This window comes from Danio aesculapii, chromosome 3, assembly GCF_903798145.1.
Source record: "Danio aesculapii chromosome 3, fDanAes4.1, whole genome shotgun sequence".
NCBI classification, from domain to species: Eukaryota; Metazoa; Chordata; class Actinopteri; order Cypriniformes; family Danionidae; genus Danio; species Danio aesculapii.
This window is the reverse complement of record NC_079437.1, coordinates 33,495,820-33,516,969: the sequence shown is the minus strand read 5'-3', so window position 1 is coordinate 33,516,969 and position 21,150 is coordinate 33,495,820. Positions and strand designations below refer to the sequence as shown.

At 35.7% G+C, this 21,150-nt stretch overlaps 2 protein-coding genes across 3 annotated transcripts; both read right to left on the bottom strand.

Annotated features, from left to right (window-relative positions):
- Positions 1-536: 536 nt before the first annotated feature.
- LOC130219233 (V-set and immunoglobulin domain-containing protein 1-like) lies at positions 537-4,812 on the bottom strand. The gene is made up of 4 exons (XM_056451553.1): positions 4,759-4,812; positions 3,810-4,145; positions 1,497-1,600; positions 537-1,394 (listed from the first exon to the last, which is right to left on the bottom strand). The coding sequence occupies exons 1-4, from the start codon at positions 4,802-4,804 to the stop codon at positions 1,278-1,280; spliced, it is 603 nt and encodes a 200-aa protein (XP_056307528.1). The 5' UTR covers positions 4,805-4,812; the 3' UTR covers positions 537-1,277.
- A 4,668-nt stretch (positions 4,813-9,480) lies between these two features.
- znf207a (zinc finger protein 207, a) lies at positions 9,481-20,999 on the bottom strand. 2 transcript variants are annotated; one of them, XM_056453781.1, is made up of 11 exons: positions 20,894-20,999; positions 18,470-18,596; positions 18,150-18,288; positions 17,873-18,049; positions 15,983-16,058; positions 15,798-15,868; positions 15,573-15,718; positions 14,984-15,064; positions 11,411-11,629; positions 10,963-11,119; positions 9,481-10,194 (listed from the first exon to the last, which is right to left on the bottom strand). In XM_056453781.1, exons 1-11 carry the CDS (start codon positions 20,932-20,934, stop codon positions 10,034-10,036), a joined length of 1,395 nt encoding a protein of 464 aa, XP_056309756.1. In that variant the 5' UTR covers positions 20,935-20,999; the 3' UTR covers positions 9,481-10,033. The 2 variants fall into 2 exon arrangements, with proteins under 2 accessions (XP_056309756.1, XP_056309757.1); XM_056453782.1 differs by lacking the exon at positions 14,984-15,064.
- Between the last annotated feature and the right edge of the window lie 151 nt (positions 21,000-21,150).

Sequence of the window (21,150 nt, the reverse complement as noted above, 5' to 3'; positions counted from 1 at the left end):
CTTGGTGGATTAAAAACAACACATTAGTTTCCACAATAAAATACCTTTCTCCCCAGCCTGGCACAAAAGGCTTAATTTTATTTTCTATGTTTGATAAAGGCTTGTCTTCCGAAAATGTGTTGCGATTGGTGTCCAGTCCATTTTGATTGGTGAACACCTAAATCGTGTTTCGTTTCTGCCATGCAACAAGTTCTGTCTCTTTCCAATGACTGAAACTTGAGGTGTACGCTATTTTTGGCTTGCAGACACATTTACTATAACATAAACAAAACATTTATAATTTGTAAAATACACACTGATGTCTAAGGAAATGACATTGATAAACATTTTACACATGTGTGTTCTTCACTAGACACACTGTTTGTTAGTAGAATGTTTCCTTTTATCTTCTCCCATGTTAAACAGCCGCTTACTTTCCTGTATTCAGGGAGAGGTTTATGAGTTGTAAATCCAGCATCACTAATCTTTTCACTACATAGCAAGCGAACATGATTGGCCATCATATCAACTACTATAATCATTATTAAGATGTTTAAACCATGAAATATGCTTTCTTACACATATTTGAGAAGTTGGAAATTAAATATTTCACAATAAAATCTGAGCTGACAATAATGGTCAAGAGGATTACACTGAACAAGCACAGATAGAGCGAGACATCTGGTTTTGGCCCTCTCTAAACTCACCTAACTATTCGAATTTCCATAGGTGTGATTTGAGCTGATTTGTGACATCACAAATCTTAGAAAACAGCTTTCACTCAGTTCTTGAAAAGAGATACTTAAAAAAACACACTACAAACGTTCATTCATTCATTTTCCTTTGGCTTAGTCCCTTATTTATCAGGGGTCGCCAGGGTGGAATGAACCGCCAACTATTCCGGCATATGTATCCGACTAACATTATAAAAGTGAAAAAGCAGAATATGAGCCCTTTCAAGCATATTTAGGATGATAAATTCCAAGGTAATTTTTTCTCAAGTCAATTTTTTTCCTCATGTGGTTCTGCCTTCTTGGATTTTTTTCCTCAGTATTCCAATATTTTTAACAACTTGAATTTTTCTTGGGAATTAAAACTTAATGGCTCATAATTGCGAGTTTATAGTGGCCATCTTGAAATGCTAAAAGTTTAACAGATGCAGCTGACATTTTTCTACTCGACCTCCAAAAAAAAAAATCCTCTTTGCATTTCTGAGTTTACATCTCACGCTGCTGTTTTTCCCCATAATTTTACCATAAAAAACACAATAGGACCCCTTTCAAACATATTTAGGACGGTTAATCTGTAATTATATATAAACGAGGCCCCTGCTGACTGTTTGCACTGCGTCCTTTTCCTTGCACACTTGACATGTCTTCATAAATTGGAGGCGCTGTTTGAGCATAAGGTTTTTTCTGAAAAGAGTTTTTAAAAGTGGAGTATTTTAACATTAGAATGACACTCAATTGCATTTCATATGTAACAATTTGTATCTAAGTGTGTTTGGGGAAACTTACATAATGCATCATGATGACAGCGACGACTGTGAGTACAATCAGACACACTCCTGCTGAAAGAGTGTAGATGAGGAGAGAAAACCTTCTGCAGGAGCACGACTCGCCTGAGGCAGACAATAATATGTGGTCAGATGCTTTTTTTTTCGTTTTTCATGTTGTGTAATCGCAATTCATTTTTTAGCTTTTTTATTTAATCGGGAAAAAGTCATAAGTGTAAGATATAAATGAATTTTGACTTTATTCGGTTAACATCATCTTTTCCCTTATAGTGCTGATTTTAAAAAATGTATTCTTTTTCATTACAATTACAAGTTTAGACCTTACAAATCAGATTAATTCTGTCTTTTTCCCTCATAATTGAATCGATCTTGAATTTTTGTCATTGCACTTCTTAGTTCACATTTTGCAAGTCAAACTTCTTTTGGTTCTGACATCTTGAATTTCTGACATTTTTTCCGCACAAGTAAACTTTATTTAGATTTTTTCCTTTTGCAAGTAATTATGAGAGAAAATCTAGAAATGATGAGTTAAAATCTCACTGTTCACTTGCTCTTAAGAATTGCAACTTTTTTGAAATTGTAACTTATGGTGGCCATATTGAAATGCTAAGTTGTTTTCGCGCTAAAATGGTTTTTCTCGTAGTTTACGTTTGAGGCTGTTGACATTTCACATGTTTTACTTGTAAATCCAACGTTTTTACATCTATGAGTTTACATCTTATGCTTCAGATTAGTTTTCTTGAAAAATTCGGGTTTACATCTTTCAGTTCTGACAGGTTTGTTTGCAATTCTGCACATGGGATCAACTTACACAACCAGTCATTTTGCAAAAAATAAAATAAAAAAATAAATATAAACATATATCAGTGCTTCCCACACATAGACTTTACTTGGGCGGCCCGCCTATAGGTATATTTACAGCCGCCCAAGTAGTGACACGTTTTTTTTTTTACTATTTATTTACTTATTTATTTGTTTATTTGGCAGGGACAGTGTACATTAATTAGCATTGCTGCAAATGCAAAAGAAATAGCCAGAAGGCTATTTCTCAGCTGTCTCTGGACACGTTAAAATTGTCGACCTAAAAAAAACAATACAAAAATTATTAACATCCTTTTACACTTTTTTTTTTTTTTGTACCCGCCCAGAATAACCAAACATCCTCAAATGATTAAGTAGTGGAAAATCTTCTCTCGTTTACTCATTTCGTTCTGTGTGCGAGACCTCTCAACACTCCCACAGTCTCACATGATCTGCAGACCCACAGAGACATGCCTTTTTGGGACTTATATTACATATAGGCTATTTTCTATACATATCTAAAATGCTTTAGCATTCAAGTTTGCTTTAAACTTAAAAGAGAGAGAAAAGTAGATTTGACCTGATTATATATAGAGCTTCCCACGGGTTTGAAATATACTTGCAGTGGTAGCCGGTTTGAAGCACACCATTTACTCACATCCCATAAGTAGTTAACTTTATGCGACAAACAAAACATAATTTAATTTTTACTAATTGAAAAGAAACAATGTATTACAGTGTCACAATACTAACAGTAATTTTATAAGTAAAAAAAAAAAAAACCTGTTTCTCACGCTATTCAGGAGCCATGTGCACCCACTGACAGGTCAAATCTGCTTCTCTCTCTTTCAAGTTCAAAGCAAGCTTAGATATGTATATAAAACAGCCTATATGATATACCGACATTATCAAATTAATAAAATAATCAGCAAAAGAGAAATAAATGTCAGAAATAGGAACATAGACACAATCTCAATAGATTAAAACTTGGTTTATTTAAACAGGGCAAATGCATTGATTAACCACTTATGGTGTAAATATATTCTGCAGATCAGTTCAGACCAGTCATTTCATCCCCCAAGTATAGTAAAGTTTTTTTTTTCTGAATTGTTTAGATTAAAGAATATATTACTGACTTTTTCTCTGTCTGACGGCAGTGCGCACTGTCAGCTGTGAAGCAAGCGGAAAGTAGTCTTTAATAAAAGAGTAATGCAAAAGCAAAAGTTGCATCCCGGACATTTTAGGAGATTTAGAAGTTTTTAAGTCACAAAAAGGCGCATCTCTGTGGGTCAGCAGAGCATCTGAGACTCTGGAGGAGTGATGACAGGTCTCGCGCACACACAGAACGAAACGAGTAAACAAGAGGAGATTTTCCACTACTTAATCGCGGATGATTGGTTATATTGGGAGGATCCAAAAAATATGTATAATAAATATACTTGGGCGGCCATTAATATACCTCATCAAATTAATAAGTAACCAGTATGTTTGGGAACAACTGTCAAATACTCACCTGATGTGTGCACATGCAGAAAGACGACTGTATTCGTTGAAAGCTGACCTGATACTTTTCCAGAGAAATCACAGATATACAGTCCTGTGTCTGTGTGTTTTAAATGAGAAATGGTCACGGTAACTGTGCGTGACTGTCCAGAAATCTTGATTCGTCCTTCAGTCCCTGCATCTGCTCTTGCGCTTCCATCTACAGAGATGTTTAACACACTTTCTGAATGAGCAAACCTTCGTTGTAAATACAGATTTAATGGGAGTGCTGAACTTGCTTGTGCATCACAAAATATGTCCACAGATTCCCCCTCAAGCCTTTGGATGTAACGGAAACGCTGATACGCTATAAATCATCATAAAAATAACAAACAAAAAAAAAAGAAAGAAATTGATTCAAGCAACATGGATTAAATATTTTTTCAATTATATTCAAAGACATCTTTTAATTTTCTACCCAACATTGGATTTAAACAACCCAGGATTTATAGCGTGCGCAGATAAAATGCTGTAGACAATATGTCATTGTGTGTATTGGTTCTTTTAAGACTTGTTCACTGAAAGATTAGTTTAGACCAACATTTTTTTTTCTGCATCACTACAAAATGGTCTTTATCTTTGAGTACGAAATTATAATGATTATCAACCTGATGTTAAAGTCACTCGCTGCTACCGAGGACCATTTATGACAGTTCAGAGGAAAATGAAATGATCAGAATGATATAAACTTCACTTTGACGATTTCTTAAAAGTTATGCCACCTGTAGAAATTACACAAAATAATCTCCAAAAAACCAAAGTGCTAGACTTTTTTAAAACTATCGTCACACATCAGAGACTCTAACTCTATAAATAAGGTCTGTGTAAATCACATTGAATTAACACAAAATTTTATTTTAACAGTAATAAACTGCTATTTACACAACACACAAACATTTGTTTATCCACTGGTAACATACCTAAAGTTTCTGCCAAACATATCCAGAATAAATAGCAGACTCGCATGGTGCGCTTATTAAACGTCGCTAAAAATACTTCAAGGATCACCTCTAGAGTCTCTTTTCAGCAGAGCTCCACCCAAACACAGACAACGAAAGTCTGCTTAATTTCCTGTGTTTTAGTATTGTTATGACAAAATCCTGTGCTGTACGTACTCCTTTACACAGTAAATGTTTCTAACATTTGCAAGCCCAAATTTTTTTTAATAAAAGTTTATTTCCAGAACTGACATTTTTTGCCTTAAAATTTTTTTTAAAATAAAAGATGTATCAGCAAATTTATACAAATGTTAATTAAAAAAAAAACAGACACACAAAGCTCATTCAGTTTCATCTTAGCTTTTATTGCCATAGAACAGGACAAAGGGAAATTAATCAGTTAAATAAAAAATAAAAAACAAATACAGAAGATACAGATACTTCCTTGCAAGAAAGTAAAAGGAATAATTACTGAAGCTCTACACTCTTAAAAGTAAGGTTTCTTTTACTGACATTGTTGGTTCCATGAAGAACCTTTAGAATCCACATAACCTTTCAATTCACAGATCATTAAAGTGTTCATCGCACACTGAAAAAAAATGATTCAAAGATGATTCCTTGGATTTACTCAATTTTTTTTACGTTAAGTGGTTCTAAACAATTTATTTGGGATGAATTTAAACAAACAAATTAAGTTGAACATTATTAAATTTAATTTGTTTGTTTAAATTCAACACAAATAAATAGTTTGCAACTGTTTTGCATGCAACACTTTTTTCAGTGCATATTAGTAATAGTAGTACCTGAAAGGTTCATTTTGGAAACAAAAATCACCTATGGTTCTCCGGCATCACTAAAAATATTTTGAAAGCATTATTTTTAAGAGTGTAAAACAGCGAGATTTACAAATCCACAATAATTGTACTTACTCAGTTTAACCTGTAAAGAGGATCCTGGGTTACATTTTCCTTAAACAAGAACCAATGGTCACCGGACAGATAAAATAAACACAAACAACTCACAGACAGTACTTTACAAAACACAAAACTACCTGATTCATATGGTTGGCTAGATGCTAAATCAATCCTCGGAGCAGTTCTGCAAACTAATATTAAAGCAAACTGTGAAGAAAGATCCATAATACACATTATTATTGTCAAACATGTGTTAACCTTCTCCAAAACCAGCGGGAAAGCTTGTGAATCAGTTAAACAAACAGTGAGCCACTGCGCACAAACATTATAGCCTCATAAAACCACTACATTTGATCAAATAGCACACTATAGCTTACCACAAGGATTTAATTCAATGTTCTGGATTTAAACAATGCTCATGGACAGAATCTGTGGCGTCTCGATTAACTGGGAATGAGGGGAACAATATTAAAAACTTGGTGGACAAATATCTGCTACTGTTTTATGAAAAACATTTTTGCGGAGAGGTTTAGATACCTCTGATTACACTGACCTCTGATAGAAACCAAATATTATTAGCATTTACTAAGGCAAAATAATTAGCATGACTGCTAATTATGTTGCGGTTTCATGCCAATGGTAATTACTGTACATTCAGCTCCTGGTGTTTCTGACAAACTGAGAGAGTTCAAAATCATCAACTGTGGTAATCGACAGCATGCTGACAGATGTGGTGCAAAATAACATTTGCTTTAACATACACTACTGTTCAAAAGTGTTGGGTTAGTAAGCTTTTTTTAATGACTCGGTAAGAAATTTCACAGCAAAATCCTCAGAGTAAAATGTCCTCAGTTCAGAGGGTATTTGGTCTCTTTTTAAATAATGCGTAAAGCTGCTGTTTGTGGAGTTGCTTAATGAGATTGAGAGATTGAATGTATGTTCCAGCTGATTTCATCTGAAGCTACGGTTACACCGGGCTTTGTGTGTGCGAAATTCTGTCGTACGGCGCTGCGAAAAGGGGCGGGATTAAACAAGATAATTAGACATTTAAAAAAGCGAGCGATTGCTCAATATTTAAAATTTTTGTCCAGAGAGGTTGTGTTTTAATCCTCAATTGGTCTCACGCAGCCAAGTGATGCGATTTCGCAGGTCAGAGTTCACCAAGCTTGAACTTTGCACTGCAGCAACCTGCGAAACTTAACGCATGACCCCGCGTTTCCGGTCTGACGTATTCGCGTGCATATGAATGGAAGTCTATGGGAAGAAAAGTCAAGTGTGACCGCAGCTTAAGGCTGTGACTGAAGTCAGTTGTAGTTCTGTGTTTGTTTGTTTATTAACAGCAGGTGTTCATCATCAGTGCTCAATCATCAGCTAACTTATCCTTTCACTGTCTCATTAACTTGAGTAACTAACTCAATTAAGAAAGGGAGCAAATACTATTTAAACAGAGTAATGTTTACTCAGAGGATTTTGTTTGCATTTATGAGATTAACAAAACAGATCGAAATACTGTTAAATATTACCATTTAATAATATTTAGTTTTTGTTTGAATGCATTATTTTTATGACGTAAAGCTTAGTTTATGAATTGGTATACTGTCAGCATCTTTACTCCAGTCTTTATCTCTAATATGCTGACTTGTAAATTAAAGGGATTGTTCACCCAAAAATGAGTATGTCATTTACTCACCATTTAACTTGTTTTAAACAGTGGAGTTTCTTATTTATGTTGAACAGATATTTTGAAGAATGCCAAAAACCTGTACCCTGTCAGTATTCACAGGCTTTAAATTTTGTGTTCAGCAGAAGAAAAAAACCTAAACTGTTTGAAACCACTTGAGATAAATGAAAACATGTCATTTTTAAAATTTGCTTTGGACTCTTAAAGTGCCGAAGACTCAAATCATTAAGCTAAAACTTGTAATGTTCTATGTGAGAATAAAAAGATCAGCTAGATTTAGAATGGCCTGATGGAAAATGAGCAGATTTTCATTTTTGGCTGAACCGTCCTACATTTATCAAGGTTGAATACAGTTTTACAGACTTTTGTGGAAATTCAAAAACAAAGCAATATTTTGAAATAGAAATCTTTTGTAATTATACAAAATTTATTGTCTTTGCATTAATTTAATGTGTGATTAATGAATAAAAAATTATCTTACTGACCCCAAACCTTTGAAGCACGTTAGAGTACAATAGTCACAGCTAAAACTAAGAGTTAGTTAAAAGACTTCCCTTGATATTAATAAAACCGAGGGCATCGCCAAACTTGCTCCAAGTTTGGGGACATTAATATCCAACAGCCAAATGGCTGTGAAGCCCCCTGAATACAGAAAGTAAAGAGAGAAAATACGAGACTTGCCTCAGCCTGGGCAGGGCAACACTGAGACTCTGCCTCAGCCAGTCCCATGGCATCGCTACAAGGAGAAGAGAAATCCTCAGTTTAGGACAACAACCACAGGGAACTACAGTCACCTAACCTGTCTGTCTCTTCCTGAAAACCACATTCTTAAAGGAATCGTTCACCCAAAAAATAACACTCATAATGGAAGACATTTTGAAGAATGTTGAAATCCTGCAGCTACTGACTGTTGTTGTTGTTCTTACTCTGGACATCAGTAGCAACCAATTTCTAGCATTCATCAAAATATCTTTTGTGTTCAACATTAAAAAAAGACCACCTGAGGGTCAGTGAACGGAGTAAATTTTCATCTTTGAGTGAACTAGCCCTTTAAAAAGAATATTTACCCAAAAATGAAAATGGATTTACTACTTACCCTGAAGTAGTTCCAAACCTTTGTGAGTTTCTTTCTTCTGTTAAACGCAAAATATATTTTGAAGAAAGCTGGAAACTTGTAAACAACGACTTTCATGGAATTCAAATAAATACTATCAAAGTCAATGGTTACAGGTTTTCAGCAAAACATCTTTAGGTGTTCAACAGAAGAAACTCAAACAGCTTTGGAACAAGTGAAGGGGCAGTAAATAGTAAATACATTCTCATTTTTGAGTGAACCAAGCGCTTTAAAGGCCAATTCACACCAGGATTGAGAAGTAGAATGATAATGGCAACTTGGCATTACACCGATGCACAATATGGTTACTGTGTGCCATTACGCTTACAGCTGTGATGTAAACTTAGCTAAATGATTTATGTCTTAAGCGTAATGGTCATTGGTGTGAACGGGCCTTTGGTCTGCATATAAACAGTTCTGTGGATCACAAGGGTAACTTGAGTCTTTCAATTTTAAGGAAGACGGCTAACTGAATGGTTGTTTATCTTGGTTTCTATAAGCGAACCATATATGTTCTTGCATAAAGAGATGAAAGGGGTCTTATTTACTTCTGAAACAATTTCTTTTCACCAAAACAGTCACAGTTTGGTTTTTTCTCATTTACTTTGTTGCAGCATTTTAAAAATAGTGCTGCTCAAATTGTAACATCTGACTGGATGAACTTAAGTCAGAGTTATAGTGATAGTTTTGCCTTTTGTTCAGGTATAATAGACCGTTTTTTTAGGACTGCTTTTGTTGTTGAGTTCTAAAAGTTCCATCAAAATGGCACAAAGTTTTTCTCAAAAGATAAAAGATTCCTGATTATATGACCCCTTAAACTTCAATATGAAAGAACTGGTAGGAACATAATAGGTGGAAGCAATCGCTTCAGCTCTCATCACATTCATCAACACATTCCAACACACCATCTTCATATAAATAACAGCCATCACGTGAATCATCTGTAGTACAAACCTTGTGGGACTGGCCTTTACTTGCTCATGAAAAAACAGCCGTTAGATTTCAATCGTTTATTACAATTCAAAGTGGAACAATACAGATATCATTCACAGGAGTCCTTGTTATTGGCCCTACAGAGGGAACACTGTAAATGTAGACAAGCAGACATAGAAAAATAAAGTCAACAGTGACAGCTATCTGAAGCCCTCACCAAGCAAAGCTGGGGACAGGACGCCCAACAGCACCTATGGGTGCTGCGAAGGCTTCACACTTTTAGTACAGTAGTATATTTACAGTGACTTGCCTTGATCTTGATAAAGGTGCTGTACGAAACTCCAGCCGCTTCAAATTAATACGAACCATATTTACTACACTTCACTTCTAAAAACCTAAACAAAACATGGGAAAAAAAGCCAAACTGTATGATCTGCAACAAAGGGTAGGTCTAAAAATAAAAGACTGGGTAAAATCAGAATGTCCCATGCGTTACACAGTTTGATTCCTCATTGCAAGAAGGAGGGTTACGGTTACTGATCTGGATAGTAAAGCACGCCACTAGATGGTAAAATGCTTGAATCGGCAAACCTAATGAAGACCAGCGGTGACGCTTCAATAGCGGCCTCCGGGAGACATTACAGGAGGCCTCATGCCAATGGCTGGCCGAGGGGGAGCCGCCTGGTAAGGAGGAACCATTGGTGGAGCTTGGCCATATGGTGGCATCCCACCCGGGACATACCCAGGCACTGCCTGTGGCGGAGCACCGTATGGACCTGCATGAGAAGAAATGGATTAGTTGCATTTAAAGCAGACATTCAAACCAATAAGAAAGTTTGTAGTTGCTGCATTATGATTCCACACTAGCACATATCAACATTTGTAAAGGATGAGCTTTGTAATGGCAGCACAGTACAGCATGTATTCATTTTCCGTTTCCACTTTCATTAGCACCAAAATAGTGAACTGTGTCATTACACTTTTTGGAACCTTTTCCTAAGGGTACCTAGTATTACAGTACAATACAAAAAGTTGAACAAGTCTCTTTGGTGAATGCTATTGGTAAACTACACTTGCACATATATAAAAAGAGGGATTGACAACACCAGAAGCACCATTGTTAAATACACAGCTGAAACATGACATTACTGTAATAATACAACAATGACACATTTAGTTTACTAATGAAACATGCCATCCAATTCAAGTGATGTGCTGTATTTAGTTACTGATGTCTCCTGTTTGCTTACAGGCATTGATAAACTTAATTTTCTAAATTATTAAAATCTTTTTGCATTAAATTATAGAAAATAATATCGATAAGATGCAGTGAGCAGTTTTGGAATCAGTATCAAGATCAACAAAATCTAAATGATACCCGTCTATAATCCAAATCATGCTTCATCTACAACAACACAGTGAACTTAAAGATAATTTAAGTAGACGCATCTGCATGACAGACCAGAGAATGGCAGATAGTAGCAAGACATTTGATTTGATTTTTTGAGCATCCAAAAGTCCATGAGCACTCAGATACACTCCACCTTGTATGGGATGCCTAACACCCGGCTGCTGTGCAGGAATGCCCTGCTGAGGGGGCAACACACCACCTCCTGGTGCAACTGGTGGTGAACTAACGTGGACCTGTCCTGCACTGGGGATTTTAAACTGGTAGCGAGGCAGCTGTGCTCTCAACTCCTCCTGTAACATACATAACATAAAGTACATCAAGACATGAATATGAACTTTTATTGCTTCTTATATTCTGTGTAATACTAAAGACAACATAGTGAAAGCATAAAAACAACACTTGAGCCATGTGCTAACTCCCACCGTATAGACAAAAAAAAAAATCATAAATACATGTACCACTGAACAAACTAAGTCAAGTTTGGAGCAGTCTAGAATAATGAAATTATCAAACACAAGCAATAGATGTTTCCAAAGAGGATCAGTTATTTCTGCAAAGCTTAAAAGTACAGGTTCACTTACCAGTGATATATCTTCATCGGGGTGGATCAACTTACTGGTTGCACTATTGGTGGTGAGGGTTGCAGGTTTACTTGTGACTGGGGTGCCGGGTTTGGTCACAGTGTTACTGGTGCTGGGTGCAGCAGTGGCAGAGGACTGGGTGTAGGCTGGGAATGTAGGTTTAGGAGCAGCAGAGGGTGCAGAGGAGCTCGCCGCTACACCAGAAACAGCTGGCTGGACCTGCGGAGAGACCAGGAGAAGATGAGATACATTCACTGACTCAACACAATGCTGCATTTAGGCACTACAGTTAACAGACGCAAAACATGAAAATAAATGAATGCAGTGGTCCCAAAAAGTACAAACATTATTTAAGGCAAAAACATTTTAATAACGGTCTAGACGAAACTGTCCAAGCAAAAATGTAATCGGCATCAGATCACTTATTGACTGATATTAGAATTATGTAGAAGAATTGTGCATATTATGTAGGTTCTGTCATCTAGCTCTCATTTAAAATATTTATGTCACCCTGAACCACAAAACCTTATGCTGTCTTTTGCTGCATTTCATTTTGGCAATGATCTTAAATGCATTGCATGGGTCAAAATGACCAATTTACTGATGCCAAAAATCAGTGGAATATTGAAGTAAATAGGTTCCAAATTTTGCATATTTCCGACGAATGTAAATACATCCAAATAAATTTGACGAGTAATGTGCATTCACACTTCAAACAGACAGCGATATAATTGATTTCCTCTGATAGATTTCTGTGAACCCTCAGATTCCAGATTTTCAAAGTTATCTTGACCAAATACTGTCCTATCCTAACAATGTATACATCAACAGAGAAAGCTCATTTACTCGGCGTTCAGACAATATGTGAATCTCAATTTCAAAACATTACATTAGCTATATAGACCTTTTTCTTAGAATGCAAAATTACCCATTATGCTTTGTGTGTACGAGTAAGGAGGACGTTAAGTACTTCCGGTCGGCAGCTTGATGCGTATAAACAGTCACATTTGGACAGCTTTGAAATGATAGTTTTAATCTATTATACTTGCTTGTATCATCTTTAAACTAATTCTGCTGTTGATCAGCACCACCTCCTGGACTGATCATTTCAATAATGTGATGTAACAGGAATGAAAAACAACATTTGCGAGTCATTTAACATTACCGTCAGACAGCATCTTGTGCCATTGAAATGGATCGTCACTAAAGGGATCATTTTCTCCTTTTTTTCAAATATATAACCAACCCAAACAAATGTAATTCACCAAATTGTTTAACACACACACTTGTACTGTCCCACTAACACATTGCCAAAATAAAGCATCATTTTGAAATGACACAAAAACACTACCGGAAAAATACCCTGGCAAATACTACACAATACAACCTAACTAAATGAAACCTAAATGGCTCCCAATTAGAATCAACATGCAAATCAGCCAGCAGAGAAATTGCATGACTTCATTACATGCCTGTTAAATTTCATGCCAGTAATATGGTTTGCTCTATAACGCAGTGATCTATTGCGTGTCTGTGTGCATTTAACAGCTGACAGGTTGGGAACACTGACACTGTATTTCAGCATGTATTTCGTGCTTGAAACGCATCTGACAGAAGTATAACGCCTTTAACACACACCTTTCAAAAAATCAATGTTGTGGATCACAAGAACACTCCATAAGCCACTCAAAACGGTTGACATAAAATTTCAGATCAGGATTTAACAGCTGTAAACACTGTAAATGGAAGTTCTCAGCATCCTACCGAAAGACGCTGGTAGCTATGTTTCCCTCCATGCAGCAACGAAGAAAAAGGTCTACAACATTAATAAATGATAGTCTTATAAGTATTGGCCACCGTTTTAATACCAGTGTATCATTAACTATACGTGTTAAAAGTATAAAACACCTTGTTGGCCAAAATAAAGTATTATATCCTTTCTGGTTATAAAATTTGGATCAGGATCAAGTGGATGCTGCACACTGGTTGTGATGTGAGGAGATCCCCACATATAATTGTAAAGCACTTTGGATATATAGCCGTACATGATAATAGGGCTGTGCAGTTAATCAAAAATTCTGTTTCAATTTCGGCTTCTAACGATTATGAAAAACATTAATCGAGATAAAACGATTATTGCATCATATACCGCTCCCTTTTCAGTTGTACAAACTCAGTTTCACGTGAAAATGACAAAGTACGTACAATAATGTAACTTTTGCAGCATGGGATGCGCATCATTCAATGATGTACATTCAAATTATTCATGTTTTTAAAAGCAAGCAAGAGATTGCATGCTTTTGTGTGTGTGTGATTAGCCTCAGAGACGAGCAGAGCACACACATCTAAAGTCATCTTAATGCGAGTGCTTTAATGGTCAAATACATGCAAATTTGTGTCAACACAGCGTTTAGTGATTATTCATAATACCCCTCATTTATGTAATAAACAAACGAGTGGAGAATAAAAAAACAAGCAAAAGTGAAACCATAAATCAGAACTGTACTGCTCTTAAAGTGACAGTGCGTATTATTTCTGCTGCCGACTGTGATTATCATTATTAATCAAACAACAAAAGGAGAAAATCCCTTACTGCTCTTGACTGAAGGACTTTTGTAGCTATAACTAAAGTTTTTTTACTATTTTTATTCTATTGTATTTATTTCCCCATTCTTATTTACAGGGAGGAAAATAACTGTATATATACAGTTGAAGTCAGAAATATTAGCCCTCCTGAATTATTAGCTACCCTTCCCCCTTCAATTTCTGTTTAACAGAACAGAAACATTTCTAAACATAATAGATTTAATAACCCATTTCTAATAACTGATTTATTTTATCTTTGCTATGAAGACAGTACATAATATTTTAATACATAATTTTCAAGGTACTAGTATTCAGGTTAAAGTGCAAATCAAAGGCTTAACTAGGGTAATTAGGCAAGTCATTGTATAACAGTAGTTTTTTCTGCAGACAATTAAAATATATATTGCTTAAGGGGGCTAAAAATATTGACCTTAAAATAGGTTTTAAAATATTTAAATCTGCTTTTATTCTAGCCAAAATAAAACAAATAAGCCTTTCTCCAGAAGAAAAAATATTACAGGAAACACTGTGAAAAATTCCTTGCTCTGTTAAACTTCATTTGGGAAAAATATATTAAAAAAATATATATAATTCACAGGAGGGCGAATCATCCTGATTACAATTATGACCAAAATTAACCAAGATTATGATTTTTCCCATAATCAAACTGCCCTACATGATAAATGCACTACATAAATGCACATTACTTACTCCCTCTGAAGTGTCCAAATAATTTTTGGGGCCACTGTATTCACACACACACACACTTTTTACAAGTGCTATTTTACAAAACACAAAATCAGCAAAATGGAAAAATGAGTCTATCACTTTGCAGCCTCTATAAAACTTATTTGTCTATTCTAAAGCACTTCAGACGTCCTCAAGAATCAATTATTCAAGGAGGATGTCTGAGGTCTGTCTGCTGTTACATGCCATCAATAGTTTTATAAAGCAGCTCTTTCACCGAGTCAGCAAGCTACTGCATACTTGGGACAGCGGTTTAGAGGATGCTGACAAGGTGTCCAGACTGGAGGAGGCTGAGCTTGTGCTTGGAGCTCGAGTCCCCATCTGCAGCGTGGAGAGAGAGCACACAATAAAGACCCTGTTTGATTCTGGACATGACTGATGCTCACCTCAAATACCATTAACAAGTCTAATTTAAAATCACACTCTCATGCTACAAGCCCTGAAATAGTTCAAGAGCTTTAGATGATTTTTTTTTATCCTGATCTGTCAGTGTTTTCACTGGTCCAACTTAAAGGATAAACTGTCCTTTTAAAATAACAATAAAAATTCATTCGTATATGCATCAGAACAACTATTTTTAAATACACTCAACAGTTTTATAACAAACAACCATGAAAACAAACAAAACCATACATAGTGGTATTCTGTAGAAACAATTCTTATTTGTATTACTGATAAAGATCAAGCCTAAGCAAATTCATTTAAAGTGAAAGTGAAACAGCAAGTCAAATGTGTGCACATGTTTTGTTAGCTTGATGTTTAACTGCATGCTACTTCGAAATATAATTCATAGTACATTTCAGGTAAGGAAAACCATGGGAGAACATACCTGTCCTGCACTGGGAAACAGTGGCTTGGAAACACTTGTTTGTGGTGTGGATACTGTGGTGGCAGGTACAGCAGGCCGGACGGCAGCAGGAGGAGCCTGAGCCATGTGAGGTATGCCGGGGTGATGGCCCATAGGAGGAGGTATACCTGAGCAAAACAAGCAAAAAAATAAATAAAGTACATACAACCCTTAAATACATAACAATTTAAGTAAAGGTTATTGTACCTGGTGGCATGCCTGGCATCATTGGGGGCATCCCATGTGCTGGAGGCATCATTCCACTCATTGGCATCATGCTATTAAATAAACATTACAGTAAAGGAAAGCTCAACTGGTAAAGCAAGAAACAGGTTTCCAGTATAGACTTAATACACAAAAGAGTAAATCATTCAAACTTTATTAATGCTTACCCTGGAGGCATTCCTGGCATGACAGGGGGCATGCCTGGCATCATTGGAGGAACACCAGGCATCATTGGAGGCATTCCTTAGAGAGAAGCCATTTAATTTAAATAAACAGTTCATTGATTCCCCAAAAGCATTAATAATGCTAGATGTGTCAATTTCAGTTGAACAATTTCATTGGAATAAAAAGCGTACAACTGACACTCAAAATGCAAACATCTTCACCCTAAAGAAAAATGCTTTTACTAAAAAAACAAAAAGCTTGTAGTACTGTAAAAATTCAACAACTAATAAGGTATTAGAACTGACATTTAATAAATAAATGATTTGATAACTAATATATAATATGTCGAAAAGCTCACACTGGTCACTGATAGATGAGCATATATACTGTAGCTTCAGTGCTTCACACACATAAGAATATACTTTGGCGGGCCGTCCAGGTATTTTTAGTGACACATTTATTTACTATTATTATTGCTTGTTTCGTTCTGTGTGCGATAGACCTGTCAGCACTCCCACAGACAGTCTTGCTCTGCAGACCCACAGAGGACTTTTTAAGGACTTCAAAAGTTCATCCAACCCAGGTTTCTAAATCTCCTAAAATGTCCAGGATTCAACTTTTGCTTTCTAAAGCTCGTATGTGTTTTTGCATTACTCTTTTATTAAAGACTACTTTCCACTTGCTTCACAGCTGATAGTGATGGGGATTTCATTGTGTCTTGATGAATTTCTGATGAATTTATTATTCTCATTTATTTGCTTATTTGAGTGGTTTCAGTATTATCATTATTATTATTATTATTATTATAATTATTACTATTATTATCTATTGTATTATTACCCATACCTGTGGCATTATTATCATTTATGTGTGCTTTGGTAAATAAAAAAAGTCACCTTGTAGTCAGGGATGAGAAGAGAAATTAGGAGAGCAGGATGAAATGTCACAATGGAAGTAGATTTATGGAAGCAAAGCCATAAGGGCACTTGAACCAGATATATTGTTGAGCATTGTTTTTTGGCTGAATCACCACATTTGAAGTGGGAAGGAAAGACCTTAACTGGTCATGGATAGGATCCCCAAAAAACCTGAAATTCTATTGGTGGTGAGCACCTGAGAGATTTGAAATCCCATGAGTGGAGAAGCTAATGGAGGTGTGTTTATGTGTAAATTTGGGTACAAAGAAGTGTATTTAAACTGTGTGATAGCCAGGGGCGTTGCTAGACATAAAGCTCTACTGGGGCACGTTTTTTTTATTTTTTTATTTAACTTATTGAAAAGAAACAGTGAAAAACGGAGTTGTAATGAATAAAATTACTGTTAAAATTAATTATGTTTTTGTTTGTCACAGATGGTATACCATAGTTTTATGGTATAGTTAGTTTCAAGCTGGCTACCACCGCAAGTATATTTCAAACCTGTGGGAAGCGCTGAGCTTATTACTTCAAGTGTGATATTTTCCTCTCAAATTTGTACAGGATAATGTGCAAGAGGAAAATCTGGAGAATGCGAAAGGGTCAGAGTTTACCACTGAATGTCCAAGTTAATGGTTTTTTGACATTTAGCTATTAGCCTGCTTCATCGGTCTCCCATGCCTCACGGGGATATAATTTCAATACTTATATAATGCATATATAATACATTTTTATAAGCTAAATGTACCAGTTAAGTTTGATGATAAGCTAATCCATTTCAGTTCATTTACAACCTAAAAAATGCTGTGCAGCGCAACAACCCTGGACAGCAAACCCCATTTTGTTTCTCAAAGCATATTACCTCAAGTAAGTTGCACAATAATGATAACAATTTATTGATAATCAGTTAAATAACTGCATCTCTAATACTCTGCACAACAGCACAAATTGAGTTCTTTGAGAAATTAAAATGCACACCTGAGTAGCTTCCAGGTGGCATCCCTGGTGCTGGGACAGGGGCCATTCCTGGCTGGGTCATAGGGGCGTAGGCTGCCTGAGGCTGAACGGCTGCTGTTGGCTGTTGAAAAGAGGGTCCAGGCTCTTCATCATCATCATCTTCATCAGAGTCATCCTGGTTCTGTTTTCTCTTCTGATCTGTAGCCAAAAAAGTAAGAAAATGGTAAACAATTGTTACTAAAGGGTTCTCTTTGGCAGTGAAAAAATAAATGAATAAAAAAAAAGTGAAATGTGATACCATGTGTTTTTTGTTCAAGTACACGTCTCCTCTCCTGCATGTCTTTCTCTGGAATACCCTCCATTCCATAGATCTCCAGCTCTATGTCAGTCCTTCCAGGTATCGCATTAGGGACACCATCAATAGTTTCTTTGTGAACCTTCGTTAAACAAACCAAAATAAAGAATTGTTTAATGTAAATAACATTGGAGATATATATATATATATATATATATATATATATATATATATATATATATATATATATATATATATATATATATATATATATATATATATATATATATATATAAATAAATTACAAAATCCAAACTACACACCTGCATACAATGGATGGCCAGACCAGGACCCGTGTATAACTTCTTGTGACATATGTGACATTTAAAATGCTTGGCCTTCTGATGCTGAATGAGAATCTTTTCATCATCAAAATCCCTGTTACAGTACCTGAGTTTGCAGTCAAAGTTGAATAAACAAAAACAAGATTTGACCAAATAAAAACAGAAATGTACACAAAAAGCGCTCATTACAGGTACTTTAACAGCTATAATAACAAAGAATTTCATTTTGGTGTACTACATTTATTGTATGTAACTTTCAGAGTAAACAATTACATGTTATTCAATCTAATTATGACATTGCAAAAAGATTTTAATATACAACAGGTAAAACATTAAACTAGCTCTCATTAGTAAATGTCAGTTAATTCAGGTGCAGTAGGTGATTGTCTTCAGAAAAATTTTTTGGTGTGCAGGTTGAAAGTCTCTTACATTCCAATAGTAATGATTAAAGTAAATGATCTAAATGCATTTATATTCATTTTATATTCTGGGTAAGGCAAAAGATCAAAAAATGTTCATCCAATTAAATATTATTCGACCGACAATTCCCATCATTCTGATAAGTAGCCCAGACTGTCCACAAATGTAGATTTGTACATCTGCAGCCGTTCATGCAGATCTCGCCGTTTGCATGTAGACACGTTCACGTGCACACGAGAGAGTGACAGCAGTAAAAACAAATGATGAATCAAAAAACCTGAATCAATATTGGAGTTACTTTTGCACGCTGAAAAATGACACCATGGCTGAAGTATTTTAGTTAGACAGCTAATGTTATGTTTTAAAACTATTTTAGTCACGCAAAGCTGATGTAGATTGTGTTGTTTTACAAATGGGTTATATGCACTGAAGTGTTGTTCAGCCACTGAAATCTTCCAGCGAAAGATCGATGAGACAATTCATTTTCAATTTCATAAGGGACCTTTTACAGCATCGATAATGTAGATTTATATTTAGTTTAACAACCAAACATAAGTAAATAGCGCTATTCCGGCTAGTCTGCTTAACTGGGGTGAAGTTGGTTTTATATTCACATTGGTTCATTGTTGAACTCCTTAGGCTATATTGTTTACCATGCTACTTTCAACATTCGGTCTGAAATAGCATGCATGTATGGCTTAGTAATAAGTGTAATTGCTGCACATCGCCGGCTAAGTACAAAGCTTAGTTGCTTTAGGACAAATTGCATGAGAGAGTGAGACTGGCAATCCTTGCATGTGTGAAATATTGCACATTATGACAAGTTTTTTTGTTAACTACACAACTGAAAACGTGCTGGATATAATACAGTATTTTGGTTCTGAATTGTAGTATTATAAAGCACTAAAAAGTTTTCTAAATGGCTAATGACATGATATAACGTAGTGGGTTGTCTACGGTCATCTTTAATGAGTGCGTTCATGATTTCAGGAAATTTGCATAATGACCACCAAGAAAACTCCCGATCATAGATCTGTGTATATATCTCTGACTCTGGATGGCCACAGTCCTCCACTGCAGCTTGGTTCCCATTCATTTCAAAGAAGCGCTACCTATATAAAAATGGTGGCTCCATTGACGCATTCCTTCCAATAGAAAACAACAGGGTAAGCGACATCTATTGTAAATATCTATGCTGCATCTTTAAATAACATCAACAGTGAGAAACCACTACAAAATAAAGTATGTTAGTTTAGAAAAAAATCAAGTTATTAGATATTAGAAAAGTTACAACTTTTAGATTGAAGTTACATAATAGGCTATTAAACAAAGAAATTAACATGACCTAAATAATAAAGCTTTACACATAGTTTTCATTGATACATTAGTTCTAAAAGTTGCAATTACACAAAATTAGTCACGGTATTTTTGAAGGTTCCACGATCACAATATCATATTCATGCTCGTTATCACGATATATTGTATTATTGAATATCGGCACAGGTGTGAAGCATAGCCAGCAGGAGTGCTTCAATCATTTACATGCGGAGATCGCTGAATGTTTTATTTAATATAGACTCAGAACACCTTGGTTAAGAATCTGTTCTAACAAAGTGGGTAAAAGCGTTACACATCAATAAGTAACAATTACACAAAATACCATTTAGTCATCTAACATCGATAGACTTCGCCTCGATGACAATGACAGGTTGAGCGTGCTTTATTACATTTACGACTAACCTAAACCTCCTATTTTACTCATTTCTTGTCGTTTGCTAGGGTAAATGACCGCTTCCACTGCCGAGGGTTCAGAATTCAAACAGAAAGCCAATTTGAAGCCAATTTTGATGTATGAAGACACGGCCTTGTTTCAGTGACACATGCGAACAATGCGTTGGCCGCAAACAGGAAGTGAGCTCACTCGTACTAATAAACAAACACAAAAATGAAAAACAGCTGCGCGATATTTTTAAAGAAGGATACCAACACCAGGGCTTCATCTGCTTCTTCTTTTTTCTCCCCATGATTTATTCACCAGCGTTTGCAGCAACACCACGCTCGAACCGATCAAAACATTAGCCGAAATAAAATGGAGTAAAAAGGAAGTGACGGTAAGATTTGAACGCATTGACTACTTATCAGGAATAATACCGCCACCAACTGGATAGGAGATCCACAACTTCAATATACTGGTGCTCGCTTTAACGATTAATTAGGAAAAAATGAAGAAGTCTATAATA